Genomic DNA, 16,752 nt, shown 5'->3' with positions numbered 1-16,752 from the left:
TTCGATATAATTATTGGGCAGAGACTAATCGTCCCATTCCTGTTCCATCTCTAGCTCGTTTTGTCCCGCAACACCGACTCACATCCGCGCCTATAGCTCTCTCCGCCCAGAACTATTATTTTACTCTTACTGCGAAAAGTGGAAGACTTCGTGAGTGTAAAAGCAACAGCAGTTGGCACAAACAGCCCATAACAGACAAACGCCTTCCTGGGTGACCTGTAATCCGCCTGTTTAGCCGGTGCACAGATCTCATGTTCGGGTTAGTTTGGGTTAGTAGACTGAAAAATTATATACAGTCCGCTCAAAGGCAGAGGCATAGCCTCTCACATGTGCCTAGCCCAAAGGTTCCAGGCCGGCTGTACCCGCAAGGCATATCCATTAACCCCTGCCCAACAACAGAGCCAAATTAAGCCCAAAGTTGTGTATTTTTCTATAAATGGAAAGAGAATCAGAAGATCATCAATTGTCAGACCAACGGCACGGGCACGGGCACGGTGCCTGGGCCGCGGGGCTGGGCGGGTTAGTGTTTGGAGTGGCCACACTCGGCCGCGCGGGTTTAAATAAGAAAATTATTTCGTAGACTTTCAAATGCACGCCTTGATGCACCCAGACAACACAGGGCTACTAATGGAATACTTTGGATACGACATACACAGAGAGTTTGGCACTCGAGAGGGGTGGCTGCTAAACTACCAAACAAAAGACAGAGTCTGCGCAGAGACTGACCGGCTAGTAACACACGGAGTCCTCTTTTTTGTGGGGGTAAGTGGAGCGAACTTTAGGATTGAAGTGCCCTTCTTCCCGAGGTTTACACTCTCAGTTGACGAAATGTATGCGGGCGGGGTGGAAGAGTATCTTTTGCAAAAGTATGCCACAGTCATCAGCAAAATCCAGAGGATAGAAAAAACAGATTTGCAAGAGCCCAACCATTTGGCCCAAAAGCCCGGAAAGAGCCCCCGAGCATATCTATCCATCATGTGCTACACCGAAAAAGAGGCATTCACTCTAAGACAAGAGGTCGATAGGGCAGTTAAAGAAAACATCCAAAGGGCCAGGGAACAGTCAGCTATAATGCTGTTCAGCAAAGAAAAGAAAGCAAGCGCCCAGCGCTCACTTGTTGAGTCAATTTTTGGGGTCCATGAGTACGATATTCCAGTGGGCATTCAGATGAGCATTCAAATGAACCTGAATGCTGGAAAGTGGTACACTATCGAGTATACAGGGCAGTACAGCGTTAAGCCGTCCGAGCGGGTGTTTCCACCAGATTTGAGGTCGTTTTCTTTTGATATCGAAACAACCAAAGATCCGCTCAAATTTCCCAATGCGGAAAAAGACAAAGTGATGATGATCTCAATCATGAGCTCGGCAGGAGGATGGCTGATTGTAAACAGAGAGGTGGTGGGAGAAGACATAGCACCATTTGAGTTTTGGCCAACAGCAGACATTGGGGGAGAGTTTGACATCTACAATGAGCCAGATGAAAGGTCCACGCTACAGACATTCCTTACACTTGTACAGACGTTTAAGCCGCACATTATGGCCACGTACAACGGGGACATGTTTGACTGGCCTTTCGTGGAGAAACGGCTTGAAGTGTACAAAGTCGACATGGGGGAGTGCATCGGGATCAAAAAAAACGCCAAGGAAGAGTATGTTGCAGACTTTATTCTTCATTTGGACTGCTTCCGGTGGGTGAAAAGAGACAGCTACCTTCCGGCTGGAAGCCACGGCCTAAAAAGCGTTACAAGAGCCAAGCTAGGATACTTCCCAGATGAAATAGACCCGGAGGACATGCTTGCCTTTGCGAGCACACGGCCGCGAGTTCTTGCATCATACTCTGTCTCAGATGCCATTGCCACCCACTTTCTTTACATGAAGTATGTACATCCGTTTATTTTTTCGCTTGCCACGCTTATTCCTCTCCCCCCAGATGACGTACTCCGGCAGGGATCCGGGGCCCTTTGCGAAGGACTGCTTATGAAAGAAGCGCACGGGTCCTGTGTGCTGATACCACCAAAAAAGAGAACGTCGCTTCTTCACGACTACAACGGAAGAATAGCCGACTCGCTGTCGTATGTGGGGGGGCACGTGGAGTGTCTCCAGTCGGGAATATTCCGGTCGGACTTTGAGTACAACTTCTCCTTCAAGCCAGAGTACCTGACACAAATGATGGAAAACGTTGATGCCGTGATTGCACTGGAGCTTGACGGAGCAACAGCCACTAACACAGAAGAAATCAAAGAAGACATCCAAAACAAGCTCCAAGCCCTCATTGAAATGAAAACAGGACGATTCCGACCGCACATTTACCATTTGGACGTCGGGGCCATGTACCCAAACATCATCCTTACCAACCGGCTACAGCCAGTGGCGGTCACAAGCGAAAGAAACTGTGCACAGTGCGAGTACTACCAAGAAAAAGACGTATGCCAGCGGACAATGCAGTGGAAGGCGCGGGCAGAAGTGTTTGCAGTAGATGCAAAAACAGCGCAGGTCCTTGCAAAACAGGTTCGCGAGGAAACGAACCGGGAGTTGCCATATGAGGAAAGATTGAAAAGCCGGGTGATTGAGTACGCGAAAAAGATCAGCCGGAGAACACGAGAGATTATAATTGAAGAGAAGCAGAGCACGATTTGCCAGAGAGAGAACCCTTTCTATGTAAACGCCGTGCGGACCTTCCGAGACAGAAGAAACGAGTACAAAAGGTTTGCTAAAAAAGCGGCGGCCCAAGCAGCAACTGCTCTAAAGACCCAAACCACCATCAATGGAGAAACGGCCACCGAGCTGGGTAAAAAAGCAGCTATTTACGACTCTCTTCAGATAGCACACAAATGCGTGCTTAACTCTTTTTACGGGTACGTGATGAAAAAGGGGGCCAGGTGGTACTCTATGGAGATGGCTGCTGTTGTCTGCCAAACAGGAAGCTCAATCATCCAGCGGACCAAGGCAGTAATTGATGCTTTTGGAATCCCGTTGGAGCTAGACACAGATGGAATTTGGGCGCTTTTTCCGGAAAGCTTTCCGCATACATACACCCTGAACACCCCCAGTGGGCCATGCACCTTTTCCTATATCTGTGCAGCTCTGAACCAAATGCTGGTGCAGGAGTTCACCAACCCACAGTACCTGGAGCTCCAGCCAGGGGGAGAGTACAGAGTTTCAGCTGAAAACTCGATTCGTTTTGAGATTGATGGACCATACAGAGCCATGTTTATACCAGGGTCTGCAAAGGAGGGGGAGTCCATCAAAAAAAGGTACATTGTAATCAACGCCAAAGAAAAGATTTCCGAGCTGAAAGGGTTTGAGTTTAAAAGGCGGGGAGAGCTCAAATTTGTCAAGTCTTTTCAGGAGGAGCTGTTCAACACCCTGCTCCTTGGAAAGACCCTTGAAGAGTGCTACTTTCACCTTAGTGTATGCGCCAACTATTGGATTGACATTATTGAGAGCCAGGGAGAGTCTTTGGCTGACGAAGAGATTTTTGAGTACTTTGGAGAGCGGCGCAGCATGTCTAAAGAGGCCCACGAGTATGCCGCCATTAAAACCAACTGTTTAACAGCGGCTGAAAGGCTGGCAGAGTTTCTTGAACAGCCAGCAGTGGCTAAGGGGACGTCGTGTGCCTTCATTATCGCCAAGTACCCTGAGGGCGACCCCGTTACGTCCCGAGCCATACCGCAATCGGTGTTCTATGCGCCTGTAGCCGTGCGGCAAAAGTACCTGAAAAAATGGACAGGTGCCCGAGTCCTCCCTGAAAGCGTCCGAGACCTTATTGACTGGAGCTACTATCTGGAGCGGCTAACAAACGTGATCACCAAGATTATCATTGTTCCGTCGGCACTCCAAGGACTCAAAAACCCAATTCCTAGAATTACCCCCCCAAAGTGGACAGTCCCACAATCCACCCTTACTAAGTTCCTTCAAAAGAAGCCAGAAGCTCCACAGCAGATACCCACCCACGCCCAAAAGCTGCCCACTGAACAAACCACCTCACAGCCCGCCCACTACCCCAATCTGACCGGATACTTCAGTTTGAAAAAACAGGTTCGGGACCCTCCAAGCACCTTCCAGACCCGCCGAGAAGACAAACGAGAAACGCTTCCTCCAGCTGCAGCCATTGCCGAGATAACTAAGCACACGTTTGTCCGAGTTGTTCTGAAAGACGGTGTTTTTATCCACGAGACGCTTCCGCTAAATAAGGTATTCTATCTACAGGCAGACTTGCCTATTATTGAGAGGCTCCTAGTTCTCTACAACACACTGGCTTCAGGGGCAGGGGAGCTAAGTATGGAAAAGGTTCGATGCCTAGGCGTTGAGCTAGCAGGCGACAAAAACTTCCTGAAAATAACCGTTAACTCCCACGCCTTTGAAAGCAAGTTTCACAAGTATGCACAGCTTTTTGAAAGCCCGGAGGTGAGGCACATTCTTGAACTAGATGCGCCCCCAGAGGCAAGAGCCCTGGAGTGCACAGGGTACCAGAAACTCCCAGTTATATCGCTTGCACACGGCACCATATCAGGAAAAACGGTTTATGCAGTCCATGACACAGAAACAAGAATGCTAGAAGAGCCAGAACTGCTCGAATACTTCCAGAAACAGCCTCCATCTCTTCTGTTTACCCTCAAAACGCCGCCAGACACGCTGCCCAGGGAAAGGTTTTTAGTAATCCCCCAAGAGATACAGGCCGCCCAGACCATCCAGGGGGCAGCAGCTGCCAAAACACTGCTTCTGGCGGCGCTAGAAAGGCTGAAAACAGCTGCTGAGACCGCCACGGCCGTTAGCGAATACTCCCACACCCCGCTGCTGTTTTCGCCGTCCCCTGTGCCATACCTACAGCTCAACCTCCTCTACTACCTGGAGCGCCGAAAAAGGAACATTGTCGGGTGGGGGGACACCACCTCAGAGCTAAACACGCACTATGCCCTCGGCTGCCAGATGGTTGAGCCGTTCAGGAAAGAGTTCACCCAGGAAGGGGTCTATGAGGGACTTTCAGCAACCCTGCATGTTTCAGGGGCTATCTTGCTGGGAATCATCGAGTCCGACGTACTTCTTAAGGAAGAAAGCGCATCCACCAAGCAAACCCCAGAACTTCAGGCTTTGCAATCGCTGATAAAAAAGCTTGTCTACACATACATCCGAAAAGAGACAGGCGCCAGCCAGCTGATTCAGCAAATCTCTGGATGGGCCCGTGCCGCCCACCGAGACACCACTCTTACAGACACAGTTCTCCTCCATATCTCTCTTCTCCAAACAAAATTCTTATCAGGGGTTGTAAGGGCTATCAAAACAGCCGGGTGCGACATAGTGCAGACAGAATGCGAAGAAATAACGGTTTTCACCCGAAGAGCAACCCAACAGCTGGCAGACGCACAAATCCAGCATGCTATGGAGTCTTTGTCTTCCCTGGAGTATGGCTCACTGCTTAACGTGGAGGTGGGGCAGTGGTATGCCCGAATTGTCATGATTGACCGGGCCAACTTCCATTTTGCTCTTCCTTCAGGGCAGGTGGAGGAATCTTTTGCCTTCCCCATCCCCGAGCCTATTTTGCTTTCCCTCCTTGGAGAAGAAGAGCTCCCTTCACTGGAGTACCTCAGAGAAACGTACGACGCCTTGCCGCAGAGTGGCATGCTTCTAGCAAGGCTTCTTTTCAAGATATATGCCCTAAAATTCGATGCGCCTGCCTACGGCAGAAAAGTAGCTGCCATTGTGCGAACAAGTGCGTTCTCAGAGACACTCACCAGACCCTTTGGCCGCGTTGTCTCCCTTGGAGTTGGCTGCCCCTGCTTTGCAGAAACCACGTTTTACGCGCCTCTCACCGGGCTTACGGGCCCCGAAGAGATAGAAGCCCACTTTATGCACCTTATCCAGCACAGACAAAAAATAGAGATGCACTGCAAATCGTGCAGCGCCCCTTTCTCCCGAACAGCCCTGGAAGAAGCCATTTGCAGCAAAATCTACGATTTATCCAAAACCGCAATCAAAAAGGAAAAACTCTGCCAACGATGCAAAAAACCAGCCCCTGGCCTTATCACCACCAGATGCGCATGCGGTGGACAGTTTGAGCGAGACCTTCCCTCCACCTTCACTGCCTGCAGAGAGCATCTCTCCTCACTTTCCTCACTTGTTCCCACAGTTACAGTCATTTCCTACTGCAGAAGAATGCTTAGGCACCTGACCCAGGACGGAGCTGAGTAGTTAGTCAACCCACAGGCCACCCACAGGCCACCCACCAAACCACCAGGCCTGGCATGCATTAATTATTTCTCTCTTTAATTTTCTTGGATGTTCAGCAGTAGCTCTGAAGAGTACGAGTCGAGTGGATCGATGGAAGAGTGGTCAGATGCCTTTTTGAAACAATTCCCATACCCGTTCCTCATAAAAGTAGACCAATCCTTCATTGACGACTCGTTCAACCTCTTTGGCCTCTCAGACATAGTCAAAGACTACGATCGAGCACTTGCAGCCCTTCGCGGAGAAGAAGAGAGCTACTTCATTGAAAACGAGACAGTTCTCTACCTCCTCATCCACCAGAGGTACATTCTCTCAAAACAGGGCATAGAAGAGATCCTACCCTCCATCACCAAAAACATATACGGAAGATGCAAAAGAGTGCTCTGCGCCAGCTACCCCTTGATTCCCACCGGGCTCAATGACTACCCAGGCTATGCCAATGTAAAACTATTCTGCAACCAGTGCACAGAGCTCTACGAACCAGCAGGACCCCTGGCAGAAATTGACGGATGCGCTTTTGGACGAACATTCTCTCACTTGCTTCTTTTGCAGCACGGGGATGCACTGATACCCCGAACAAGGCCAGTTAAGTACCTCCCACGGATTTTTGGCTTCCAAGTAGAGAGACACTGAATAAACGAATTTTTTATTTTCCGCATGCTATTCTCCATTGAAACGCTCAAAGCATACGCCCAGGCAAAGGGTGTTCCCGACATAGAGGAGGAAGAGCTTAAGGTAATTGCACAGGATCTGGAGTACAGGCTAAAGGAGCTGGCCCAGGAAGCCTCAAAGTTTATGATTGCATCAAAGCGCACAAAACTTACCATCGAAGACGTCAACTATGCGCTGCTTTCCAGGGAGGTAGATCCACTGCTGGGGTACGATACGAGCGACTCTTTGGTGTTCAAGCTTGTGCCGGGGTCTAACCTCTACTACGTCCCTGATGAAGAGGTAGACCTGGAAACGGTGCTTAACTCGCCGCTGCCAAAGATACCGCACAAGCCGGTGGTATCCAAGCACTGGCTGGCTATTGAAGGGGTGCAGCCGCAAATTCCACAGAATCCCCTTCCAGTTGAAAGAATGCCAGAGGCCCGGAAGGATGATAGCCTGGCAGCTATGAAAGAAGATCTTGAGATAAGAAACCACATGAAGCATCTTCTGTCCAAAGAGCTGCAGATGTACTATGAGAAGATAGTTCAGTTTGTTAAGGATCGGGAACACATTGAGGTTGCTGCAGAGTGTCTTCAGATGGAGAGTGGGATACAGCAGCTGATACCCTACTTTGTTCATTTTTTTAACGAAGAAATCCTTAAGAACCTGAGAAATGGAAAATATTTGATTGATATCATCAGAATGTATGAAAGTTTGATTAAGAACAAGATGATCTTTATTGAGCCGTACATGCACCAAATGCTGCCCTCTCTTCTCACCTGTGTGGTGGGAAAGAGCATTGGGATCGATGGCAAAGAAAAGGTCCTTCTTGATGAACAGGTTCTTTTTGAAGAAGAGAAAGACTGCGGGCTGTCTGCCCGACGAAGAGCCTCGGAAACAATCAAGTACATCTACGACACCTACTCCCTCTCATACACCACCCTGGCCCCCAGAGTTCTCAACACTTTGCTAAAAACCTGGGCAGATTTCACCAAAAGCGAAGAATCCCATTATGGAGCTGTGTACTGCCTGTGCAACCTTGGGAAGAAGGTGGTTGAAGGGGTGGTTATCCAGTTCAAGGCTGAGTACCTTGAAAAAACAGGGGAGACCTTCTCTCTTCCCAGGAAGCTCCTCATCCACTACACAGACAATCTTGTACCGTCACCATAGCTGCATCAATAAACAGGCGTAGCTCAGTGTTTTATTGTTTCGGGTTTTCGGGGTGCCTGTCCCGGCTGGCAGATCAGTACTCCTGGTCGGTCGCCGTGTTTATTTGCGCCCTGGTGGTAATGGCAGCCTCCTTGACCTCTTTGTTCGCTGACTGTGCCTTGGCGGCAATAAAGTCTGCAATCCACCTTGAATCTAGCTGCTGGGTGATGTAGGTGTTCCTGGTCGTTCCATAGAGCATCCATAGGTCAGAGATAAGGTACAGCGACTTAACCACGCAGGTTGAATCGGTGGTTTCTGTGATGATTTTTTTAATCACTTCAAGAATAACCGTTACGTTATCTCCAATCATTGGGTTTTTTCCATTACTTGACTGTATGATACACGACAAAAGGTCAAGCAAAGACTCTCGCAGCATCAGAATAAAGTTGGAGTCTGTTCCATCATCCTCAACGCTAATAATCGACAAAGCAATTGAAAACATGCTCCCAATGTACTTGTCAAAGATCTTTCCAATAGCCAAAGAAATATCTGCAAAGGCCGTTACTGCAGTTACCTTGGCCTCCCTGGGGAGGCCTGGCGAACTTACCGCTCTGATAAGCCGGGGCACAATCACATCTACATACGCCCCAAAGCCTAGCTGCGTAGCTGAGGCCATTGACCCAATGAAAGTCACCAGGGTGGTGGAAAAGATGGGGAAGCCCTCCCCCTCCACGCCCAGGCCCTCCAGCCGTGAGAGGTCCCGAACCACATACTCAATGACTCTTTCTGTGTAGTTGCAGAACTCGATGCCAATGGTGTCTCCCAGGGTGCCAAGTGTCAGGTAAGCGTCCGTGTAGAGGGTAAACATCTGCGGGTGGCTGAGGATGTAGAGAGAGACCTCCACTATATCCTGGGCGGACACCAGAATCTGTGAAGAGCATGAAGAAATACATGCCTGGATCACGCTCAAAAAACAGGAGATAGCCTCCTCATTGGGCTTGTCGTTAGTTAGCTCTGTTTTTGTGTGGCTTAGCATATCAGATACCACGCCCAGGACTACCTTGTGGTTTTTTTCAGGTGCTGCATTGATGATTTCACAGGCTGCAGACGAAAGAGCCACTCGTAGGGTGTACTCGTCCTTCATTAGCCGGAAGAACCGACCAAGGACAATGGTTACGATCTCGGTATACTTGGTGAAGAGAATGATTTCGTCCTCGTCACCGATCGGGGGTTCGGCGCGAATCGCGCTAACGATCCCTGCAAGCGCCCAGGCCGCATTAACTGCGCCCCCGGGGTTGGTGTTCAGAATCTCGATGATCTTGGTAATGACCTCTTCCTGGCTCTTGGCGGTGCCAACGGCCCCGTACGCGTGCTTAAACAGCTTTTCAAAGACCCAGAGGCCCGTGTCTAGCACTGCAGGGTCGGGAGACAGCAGCGCCTTAAAGACCACTGGAGAAATCTTCCTGACAAAGGTGCCGAGGTCGTTTGCAGTTCTTTCGTTCAGCACCGAGCCTAGCGCAATCATCCCCGCCTCAAAAACGTCGGGCTTGTCGCTAAGAAGCATTCTCTCAATGGCTAGGACCAGAGCCATCGTTTTTCCTGTTTCCTTAACCGCTATTTCTTCCTTAACCCGTTCGGGGGCACACTCGCACATGAGTGTCAGTAGCCAGGCTGCTGCCTTGTGGGGCTCCCACTCTTCGATTTGCTCCAGGCCCTCATTAACCAGCATCGGGAGCAGCTCCCTGGCCAGGGCGGGGAAGGCCTCGGCAATGATGTCTCCTTCGTTCTCAATCTCATAGTCTGTAACAACGCCCCACATCTCTATTGCCATAACGACTTTTTCCGGGGTGTTTGAGCTTAAAAACTCCATAGCCATCGCGCCAAAGGCTATCTTTATGTACTTGGATACCTGTTTGTAATACATAAAAAGGGCGCCAATGAAGCACTCCAGCGCCTTGGTGGCTACTTCTGCGTTGCTGTCCTTGCACCCCGTGTAGAGCGTCTCAACAATGGCTAAGCACTCGTTTTCTAGCTCGATGTTGTAGGCAATGAAGCCCAGGGATCTTTCCAGGCTCCGAAAAGAGCAGAGCTTGATCTCGTCGTCCCCCGACCGTGTTCCATTGATAATAACCGTTAGAATGGAACCAGACGAGCCCATAATAAGCTTTTCTTCCATTCCAGTAATGTCGAGGCAGAGGTGCCCAATTGCATCGATAACGTTCTTTTTGACGGTGTTTGTTAGTGGGACGGTTTGCGAGTAAATTGCAATAAGGTCTTTGAACACATCTGGCCATCTTCCATTAACCACCTCGACCTTAGCCACTGCACTCAAACACTGGGCAATAATGTCGCCTATGCGCCCACTACACACCTTTAGGCTGTCAAGTAGCCGCTGTTTGAACAGGACCCTGGCGCCTTCTGGAAGAGACATCCACCGAGCATTCACTTCGTCTCTTTTATCAGCTGACTCCCATACAAAGAACATCTTTAGCACCATGCCTGCTGTCATCTTCAGTGTTAGGTCTACATTGATTTTATCCGTTAGTATGTCAAAAAGCAGTGAAATTAGCTCCTGAAAGTTGTTTTGCGATGTAGAGACGATGTACTCTTCGGCGGCTTTTCTTTCAAGGTTGTCTGCTAATTGAAGTCGTTGGAGTGCATTTAGCAGCTGGTCCCTCATTGCTAAAATAAAAACTAAAAAAACGCTGGCACTTTAATAATTTTATTCTTCCTCGTTCGTGCTACTATCATCGCTCTGTGAGTCATCTGACCCAAACTCCTCGTCGTCTGAGTCTTCGCTTCCGTAGTTGGCTGAGTCTGATGCATCGTCTAAATCATCAAAGCTTGAGCCTTCTTCATCCAGCGTGCTTGAATCGTCATCTTCAAAGCTTCCCTCCGTAACAGTTGATGATTCTGCCTCGTCGGAGCCGTCTGTGATGTTTTCTTCGTCCCTGGTGGAGGACATGTCGCTGGTGTACTCGTCTGAGCTCTCCAGGTTGTCTTCACTCTTTCTCTTTTCTGTCTTCTTGTTACTAAGACTCTCTTTTGTCGTGCTTGGCATTCGTCATAAAAATATTTTAAAACTTTATAGCCACCGGGGGTGTCTTTGCGCTGGGCTTAGACCCATTTTAGCAGCCTAAGAGGTGATCTAACAAAGGATGAAAGCTTATTTTGCGCCCAGGGGACCAGAGACACGGCCTCTATCATTATGCCTATTCTTGGGGTGTAGAATGAAAGAAGAAAGCCGCAGCCAAAGATAAGAAGTGCTTTTAAATGCCTCCCTGATCTAATACCAAAACAAATGCCTAGTGCTAGGACGATATTCCCAGAGAACAGAAGCTGTCTGTCCAGGAGAAGAAAACCAAGAAGCATGAAAAGAAGACCTGAGAAGATAAATGCGTGTTTTGGGTGCAGTGTGTATAGCTGGAACTTTTCCATAAATAAAATATTTAATAGTAGAGTATGAATAGGTGCTATGCCTTTTCTTTAATTTAAGAGTGTAACTTTAAATAGTTCCCGTTTTTGGGTTTGCGGATTTTTGCGTTTTCCAAAGCTGTCGCATATAGAACTGTTGTGTTATCTGATCTTTGAGCTGTAGTGGCCCATTAAAATATTGTTTAGGTTTTTCTTGGTTTCCTCGTTTGTTGGATATCTTCTGGTAGTATCTGGAGTTGGGTTAGGCTGTGGCTCCAGGTTCTGGTCCGATGCGGTTGCGTGTTCGTTTGTGTCTACTGGCTCGTACCTGGGAGCGGCTACTGGCTTGTATGCGTCTGGGATGGCAGATCTTCGGCTTCGGACTGGGGTGGTTAGGTTTATGTCATAATATTCGGACTTTTTGAGTTTCTGTGGGAAGATATTGGTCAGTATCAAGTATAGGACACCCATGATCAATACAGCAACACAAGCACCACCAAATACAACCGCCAAAGTCCTTTCTGCTCTCTTATAAAACTCTTCTTTTTTGGCGGCCTCCTCTTCTTGGTCGAGAAGTGTTGCTTTGTCGTCGACATCGACATACTCGTTCTGGCTAACAGGTGCGTACTCATGTGTGGTGCGGTGTATCATCATCTCTACGCACAAGAGCAGAAGTCCTGCTGCTCCTGTGATGAACATTCCCAAATATATGCATATGGCTAGCCATGTGATCATTTCTTAAAAATTTTAAGGGTTAGCTTTTTTCATTTATAGAAAACATCATACTTTCGGGTTAGCCTGCTTTGCCAACTGTTGCTTACATCCACCCCTTTGTCCGGCAATGCCTGGTACTAGACACTGTGTTCGGGTGTTGAAACAATGGGGCGGTCTATCGGCTAAGTGGCTTTATTGTTATAGGCCGGTTATGTGGTACCTTGAATTGAGATGCTTTCTTAGAAGTATTTTCAGGTTCGCAAGAATTTCTTCTCTTGTTGTCCCCAGGCTTCCTGGCTTCAGCGTGAGGCCTGACCTAACAGATCTTCGGCTTCTGGAGTGTATGACTCTTTCCAGGTCTTCGCCATCAACTGCTATGATTGAATTCTGATATATTTTACCAAAGGTCACTCTTAAGAAAAGAGCAAATACGAAACTAGCAATCAAAACCATTGTAATGTCCCATAGAATTGTTTCTAGCAGGTTATACCCACTCAGCGTCTCTTTTAGCTGTTTTTCACCTACATAGACTTTTTGGTTGTCTTCGCCCTGTTTAAAGAACACCCGGCCACTAGGCGTGTGGTTGGCAATGGTGTAGTGTTTCATTATTTTTATATAGACTATTGCTATGGCTGTTCCCATCAGTGTTGCCAAGGAAATCAATACAGGCATGTCAAAATCCATGATCACTTCTTAAAATTCTTTAAAGGTTAAATTTTTTCATTTATAGGCAAAATAACATATAAGTTACTAGTTTTATTCGCGGGTGTCTATAGTGGGGTGTGTCTATAGTGGGGGGGTGTCTATAGTGGGGTTAGTGTTCGAGTTGGGCCATGCCAGGGGTTAGTGTTCGAGTTGGGCCATGCCAGGGGTTAGTGTTCGGGTTAGACCCCCAAATGACCCAACACAACCCATAACCCTAACCCGAACACCAAAACCGGTTTTATCAACCATAGATCATTTTATTTCCTTTCTAGACCAAAATAGGGACGGCATAATGTACCTCAAATGGTTGTTCAACTGTTGACCGGTCTTGGCCTAGAGTCCTAAGACTGGGATAGGCGTGGCATCCGTGGTAGTGTCTGGTATTGGGCTAGACTTTGTAATGGGAAGAATATGTTCTTCCACAAGGGACAATATGTCTGGGAGTATTGTTAATGTGTCAGCCACAACATTTGGAGCCGCTTCAGTTGGAGGGTGTAGGTCGAGTTCTGAGTTTAACTTGTTGGCTATAGCAGCAATTTCGGGTGTTAACTTGTTGGCTATGGCAGCAATTTCGGGTGTTAACTTGTTGGTTATCGCAGCAATTTCGGGTGTTAACTCTTCGTTGACTGGAGCACCAACTTCCAGACCCCGACCCTGGTGAATGGGGCTTTCGGGGGCTATGCTAACTGGCGGGCATGCGACATCTGAATAGTGCACAGTCTCTATTTCTTCCATTGGCGCGAGAAATGCTTGGTCTGGGGTGCTGGGTGCTGCTCGGGCAGGCACAAAGCACGACTTCCCTTCTCCGACTACCATTGTGTGTTCGGGCAAAGCAGATACTTGCCTATAGAGAAGTGTTATCAGACAGCCTCCGAAGATACCTCCAAAGACCACGGCGGTAGCCAGCAAAATGCCCAGGTGTTTTCTTCTCCTTTCCTCTACTCCATTCCTTTCTAGGGGCGTGGGCGTACCTCTGCGACCTTGGTTAGAGGTTGTATCGCTTAGAGGGGCATACATGTATTTTAGCAGTCCTAGTGTGCCTACAGTAAGAGTAGCAAACGTTATGCATGCATGCTTTAGTGTGAACATCATTGCCACAAAATATTTTAAGTTATATGCTTAAACAGGCAATTTTTAAAAAATGATGTCATTCTAACCTATACCTACCTATACTTATATACCAGAGGTAAATTTTTATTTCGCACAACAACCCGCTAGTCTGCTGTTGGTAGCGTACTAACCCGAACACAGACACCAACCGATCTGTGTTCGGGGCAGACCTGCACGGTTCTATGTAGACACGGGGGAAGAGCTGCCACTACCACGGACCACCCACGAACACAAGAAGTTAATAAAAAAATGTGCGTAAATTCTGACGCTGCACATGAATAATCAGGGCAGTTCTTAAGTTTACATGTACTGTTCGAGGTATGAGTCCGCCCTAAATCTTAATAAGAACGCTGTCTACCTCGAATGCTGTTTGCATCCAATCCTAAATGCTTTCTCTTGAGTGTTTGTTTCTAAATACGGGGGGTAAAAAATTAAAACATTTATGAGAATGAAAAAGGTATTTGTAGCCCACCTCGCCTACATAGCGGCGGTGGTAGGCATTATAGCGTACCACAACATACTCCCGCGGCTTAGAATGCACTGGGAGATTCAGACGTCTCAAAAACTGCTCCAAGAGTACGAAGCAAAGATGCTGCAGTTGTCAAAAAAAGGCATCAATAAACCCCTCGAAAAAACAATGCTGTGCCTAAAAGAGGTTGTCATTTACAGCAAACTTCTTCAAATGGAAGACGTAAGGCAGTGCCTAGCCCACCCGGAGCTGAGCGCAAAAAGAACAGAAGAGCTTTTCTTCGAGATTAAGAACAGGCTAAAAAAACCACAGAAACATTACCTGCGCTACTCAAAAGACTGTCTCTTTGGAGTATTCTGCTCCCTTTCGTTTCCGCTCTTGATAGTGACACTGGTAAACGCTAAGTCTCTTGCATCAATAAAATGAGACAGCGTTTCAAAAAGCGTATTTATTCGTCCACGCCAAAAGGACTAATGGGGGAGCACGTACACGGCACAGAGGAAGAAAAAGAAAGAAAAGAGACGGGCTGTCCTGGAGAAGCCTCGCCTCGTCCAGAGAGCGAAGAAATAAACAAAGAGCACAAAAAAGCTCTTTCCAACTTTCGGGATCAAGTAAGATACAAGGACTACAAAGGCCTGGTAAAGACCCTTCAGTCCCTGGAAACGCTGATGAAGAAGTCGCACCAATTCGTAATACCAGATAAATATGCCGTAAAGTTCAATATGGTCCAGGAAAACATCCTTCTTCTCAAAAACATCATCATCAGCGACATAAAGTGCAGCATAGCAAACGACAAAGCCCTGGACAAGAGCATAGTGGTTCTGTCAACGCTACTGTCTGAGAAGTACGCTGCAGACGTAAGAAACTCCATTGTAACCTGGGTGACCAACTTCACGCTTGCTGAAGAAACAAAGAACATTGAGCAGCTAGCGAGTCTGTCTGGCATAGAGGCGGCTCTAGATAAGCTTTTGCGGATAAAAGATAGCGTAGGAATCAAAACAGCCCACCTGCCTATTTGGTGGAACATTTCCAAGGTTGTGCTTAGCAACATGACTACGGTGGTGAAGAACCGGGTGGAGCGCCTGGTGGAGAAGAACGCCTACACCGACACCGAGTACCTCCACAGCCTGGCCCTCTGCATAGACTTTGAAAAAACCTATTTGTCAGGCAAAAGACAAAAACACACCTCTCCCCAACAAGAGATTAGCGCCCTGCAGCTCTCCACAAGCTCGCCCACCCACCTGCAGCTCCTAGAAGACATTTCCCAGGAACAGCCTCTTTTTCGGGAAGAAACCAGCCAAAACGGCCTGTCAGCAGCTCTTGTTCCACGAATAGACATCTATGTAGCTAGCGAACTGAGTGGGCTTGCAGAGATGCGGATTGTATTTGAGGGCAACGGAGTGCACCCCAGCGTTTACGAGGTGTACACCCTACTCACCCAAACACTTTCAAAACTTATCTATTTCAAATACCCAGAAGTAGGCCAGGCTTTTCTCCAGTTAGTTGACGCGTCTGTTTCGCGAACAATTCGAAAGTCTACTTTTTCAAATTCCAGTAAGCATTTTGTTTCGGGATTAGAAACGGTAGAGTACATTCACACAACCACCCTCCAAATGCTTCAACGGCTGGAACAGATCTTCTTTTTAACCGACCTGGATGCACCAAAAACCTTTGACGCACTTGGCGACCTCTCAAACCGGATATTTGCCTCGTTGTCAGTCTCGCTGGAAAAAAGGCTCTTTTTCCTCAATCGAGCAGTTATACACGAGCAGAGACTAGAACAGTTCGGGGGCGAGGTGTTTACACGCCTTACAAACGACATCAGCGCCATATCCCTGCTCGTGTTCTCAAACAAGCAGGAAGTCCTTGAAGAGTGGCTCAATGTCCTAGGGCAGGCCATTTTTAATGGGGTTGTTCCGCTTAAGCTACAGATTCACCACGCTGCAGACATTCTAAGCTTTATGACTGCTCTGGAGGTGTCTCTCCGCCAAGCCATTTCTGAGAGCGGGTTTGCGCCGTGCTTGCACCCCTCCATGATAGATTCGGTGAAGATATACCTCAAGGTTTTTCTTGTTTCCTCTACCAACCCAAAAGACTTTGCAGAGAACTACCAAACCATTTCTAACGGACTTTTTACCTTCCACCAGATCCTGGCAAAAACCCCGAAAAAACACCGCAAACCTCTCATTGATGCATTCAACGCCCTATCTGCACAATCAGACACACCACATACTAGCCACACCACCTCCCAACCCGTCCACCAATAAACACCCCCACCAACAAACAATCCATCCATTTATAAACCTGATGCTTAA

The 16,752-nt window shown here is 48.0% G+C and overlaps 11 protein-coding genes across 11 annotated transcripts; 5 read left to right on the top strand and 6 right to left on the bottom strand.

The window, feature by feature from the left end:
• Window positions 1-588: 588 nt before the first annotated feature.
• NEDG_01353 (DNA polymerase epsilon subunit 1) lies at window positions 589-6,189 on the top strand (the record flags this gene model as incomplete). Its single annotated transcript, XM_067688771.1, has 1 exon — window positions 589-6,189. One exon carries the CDS (start codon window positions 589-591, stop codon window positions 6,187-6,189), a length of 5,601 nt encoding a protein of 1,866 aa, XP_067543959.1.
• An 87-nt stretch (window positions 6,190-6,276) lies between these two features.
• Window positions 6,277-6,858, top strand: NEDG_01352 (casein kinase II subunit beta; the record flags this gene model as incomplete). The annotated part of the gene is made up of 1 exon (XM_067688770.1): window positions 6,277-6,858. The coding sequence occupies one exon, from the start codon at window positions 6,277-6,279 to the stop codon at window positions 6,856-6,858; it is 582 nt and encodes a 193-aa protein (XP_067543958.1).
• Window positions 6,859-6,882: 24 nt separating this feature from the next.
• Window positions 6,883-8,046, top strand: NEDG_01351 (transcription initiation factor TFIID subunit 6; the record flags this gene model as incomplete). Its single annotated transcript, XM_067688769.1, has 1 exon — window positions 6,883-8,046. The coding sequence occupies one exon, from the start codon at window positions 6,883-6,885 to the stop codon at window positions 8,044-8,046; it is 1,164 nt and encodes a 387-aa protein (XP_067543957.1).
• Window positions 8,047-8,119: 73 nt separating this feature from the next.
• Window positions 8,120-10,705, bottom strand: NEDG_01350 (importin subunit beta-1; the record flags this gene model as incomplete). The annotated part of the gene is made up of 1 exon (XM_067688768.1): window positions 8,120-10,705. The coding sequence occupies one exon, from the start codon at window positions 10,703-10,705 to the stop codon at window positions 8,120-8,122; it is 2,586 nt and encodes an 861-aa protein (XP_067543956.1).
• A 42-nt stretch (window positions 10,706-10,747) lies between these two features.
• On the bottom strand, window positions 10,748-11,086 carry NEDG_01349 (uncharacterized protein; the record flags this gene model as incomplete). Its single annotated transcript, XM_067688767.1, has 1 exon — window positions 10,748-11,086. One exon carries the CDS (start codon window positions 11,084-11,086, stop codon window positions 10,748-10,750), a length of 339 nt encoding a protein of 112 aa, XP_067543955.1.
• Window positions 11,087-11,142: 56 nt separating this feature from the next.
• On the bottom strand, window positions 11,143-11,463 carry NEDG_01348 (uncharacterized protein; the record flags this gene model as incomplete). Its single annotated transcript, XM_067688766.1, has 1 exon — window positions 11,143-11,463. The coding sequence occupies one exon, from the start codon at window positions 11,461-11,463 to the stop codon at window positions 11,143-11,145; it is 321 nt and encodes a 106-aa protein (XP_067543954.1).
• A 138-nt stretch (window positions 11,464-11,601) lies between these two features.
• On the bottom strand, window positions 11,602-12,174 carry NEDG_01347 (uncharacterized protein; the record flags this gene model as incomplete). Its single annotated transcript, XM_067688765.1, has 1 exon — window positions 11,602-12,174. One exon carries the CDS (start codon window positions 12,172-12,174, stop codon window positions 11,602-11,604), a length of 573 nt encoding a protein of 190 aa, XP_067543953.1.
• Window positions 12,175-12,351: 177 nt separating this feature from the next.
• NEDG_01346 (uncharacterized protein) lies at window positions 12,352-12,825 on the bottom strand (the record flags this gene model as incomplete). Its single annotated transcript, XM_067688764.1, has 1 exon — window positions 12,352-12,825. The coding sequence occupies one exon, from the start codon at window positions 12,823-12,825 to the stop codon at window positions 12,352-12,354; it is 474 nt and encodes a 157-aa protein (XP_067543952.1).
• Window positions 12,826-13,191: 366 nt separating this feature from the next.
• NEDG_01345 (uncharacterized protein) lies at window positions 13,192-13,947 on the bottom strand (the record flags this gene model as incomplete). The annotated part of the gene is made up of 1 exon (XM_067688763.1): window positions 13,192-13,947. The coding sequence occupies one exon, from the start codon at window positions 13,945-13,947 to the stop codon at window positions 13,192-13,194; it is 756 nt and encodes a 251-aa protein (XP_067543951.1).
• Window positions 13,948-14,416: 469 nt separating this feature from the next.
• On the top strand, window positions 14,417-14,863 carry NEDG_01344 (uncharacterized protein; the record flags this gene model as incomplete). Its single annotated transcript, XM_067688762.1, has 1 exon — window positions 14,417-14,863. One exon carries the CDS (start codon window positions 14,417-14,419, stop codon window positions 14,861-14,863), a length of 447 nt encoding a protein of 148 aa, XP_067543950.1.
• A 47-nt stretch (window positions 14,864-14,910) lies between these two features.
• On the top strand, window positions 14,911-16,704 carry NEDG_01343 (uncharacterized protein; the record flags this gene model as incomplete). Its single annotated transcript, XM_067688761.1, has 1 exon — window positions 14,911-16,704. One exon carries the CDS (start codon window positions 14,911-14,913, stop codon window positions 16,702-16,704), a length of 1,794 nt encoding a protein of 597 aa, XP_067543949.1.
• Window positions 16,705-16,752: the final 48 nt, after the last annotated feature.

This window comes from Nematocida displodere (assembly GCF_001642395.1).
Source record: "Nematocida displodere strain JUm2807 chromosome Unknown 4, whole genome shotgun sequence".
In the NCBI taxonomy this organism is placed as follows: Eukaryota; Fungi; Microsporidia; genus Nematocida; species Nematocida displodere.
The sequence above is the reverse complement of the archived record's forward strand: the minus strand, read 5'-3'. Positions and strand labels throughout refer to the sequence as shown.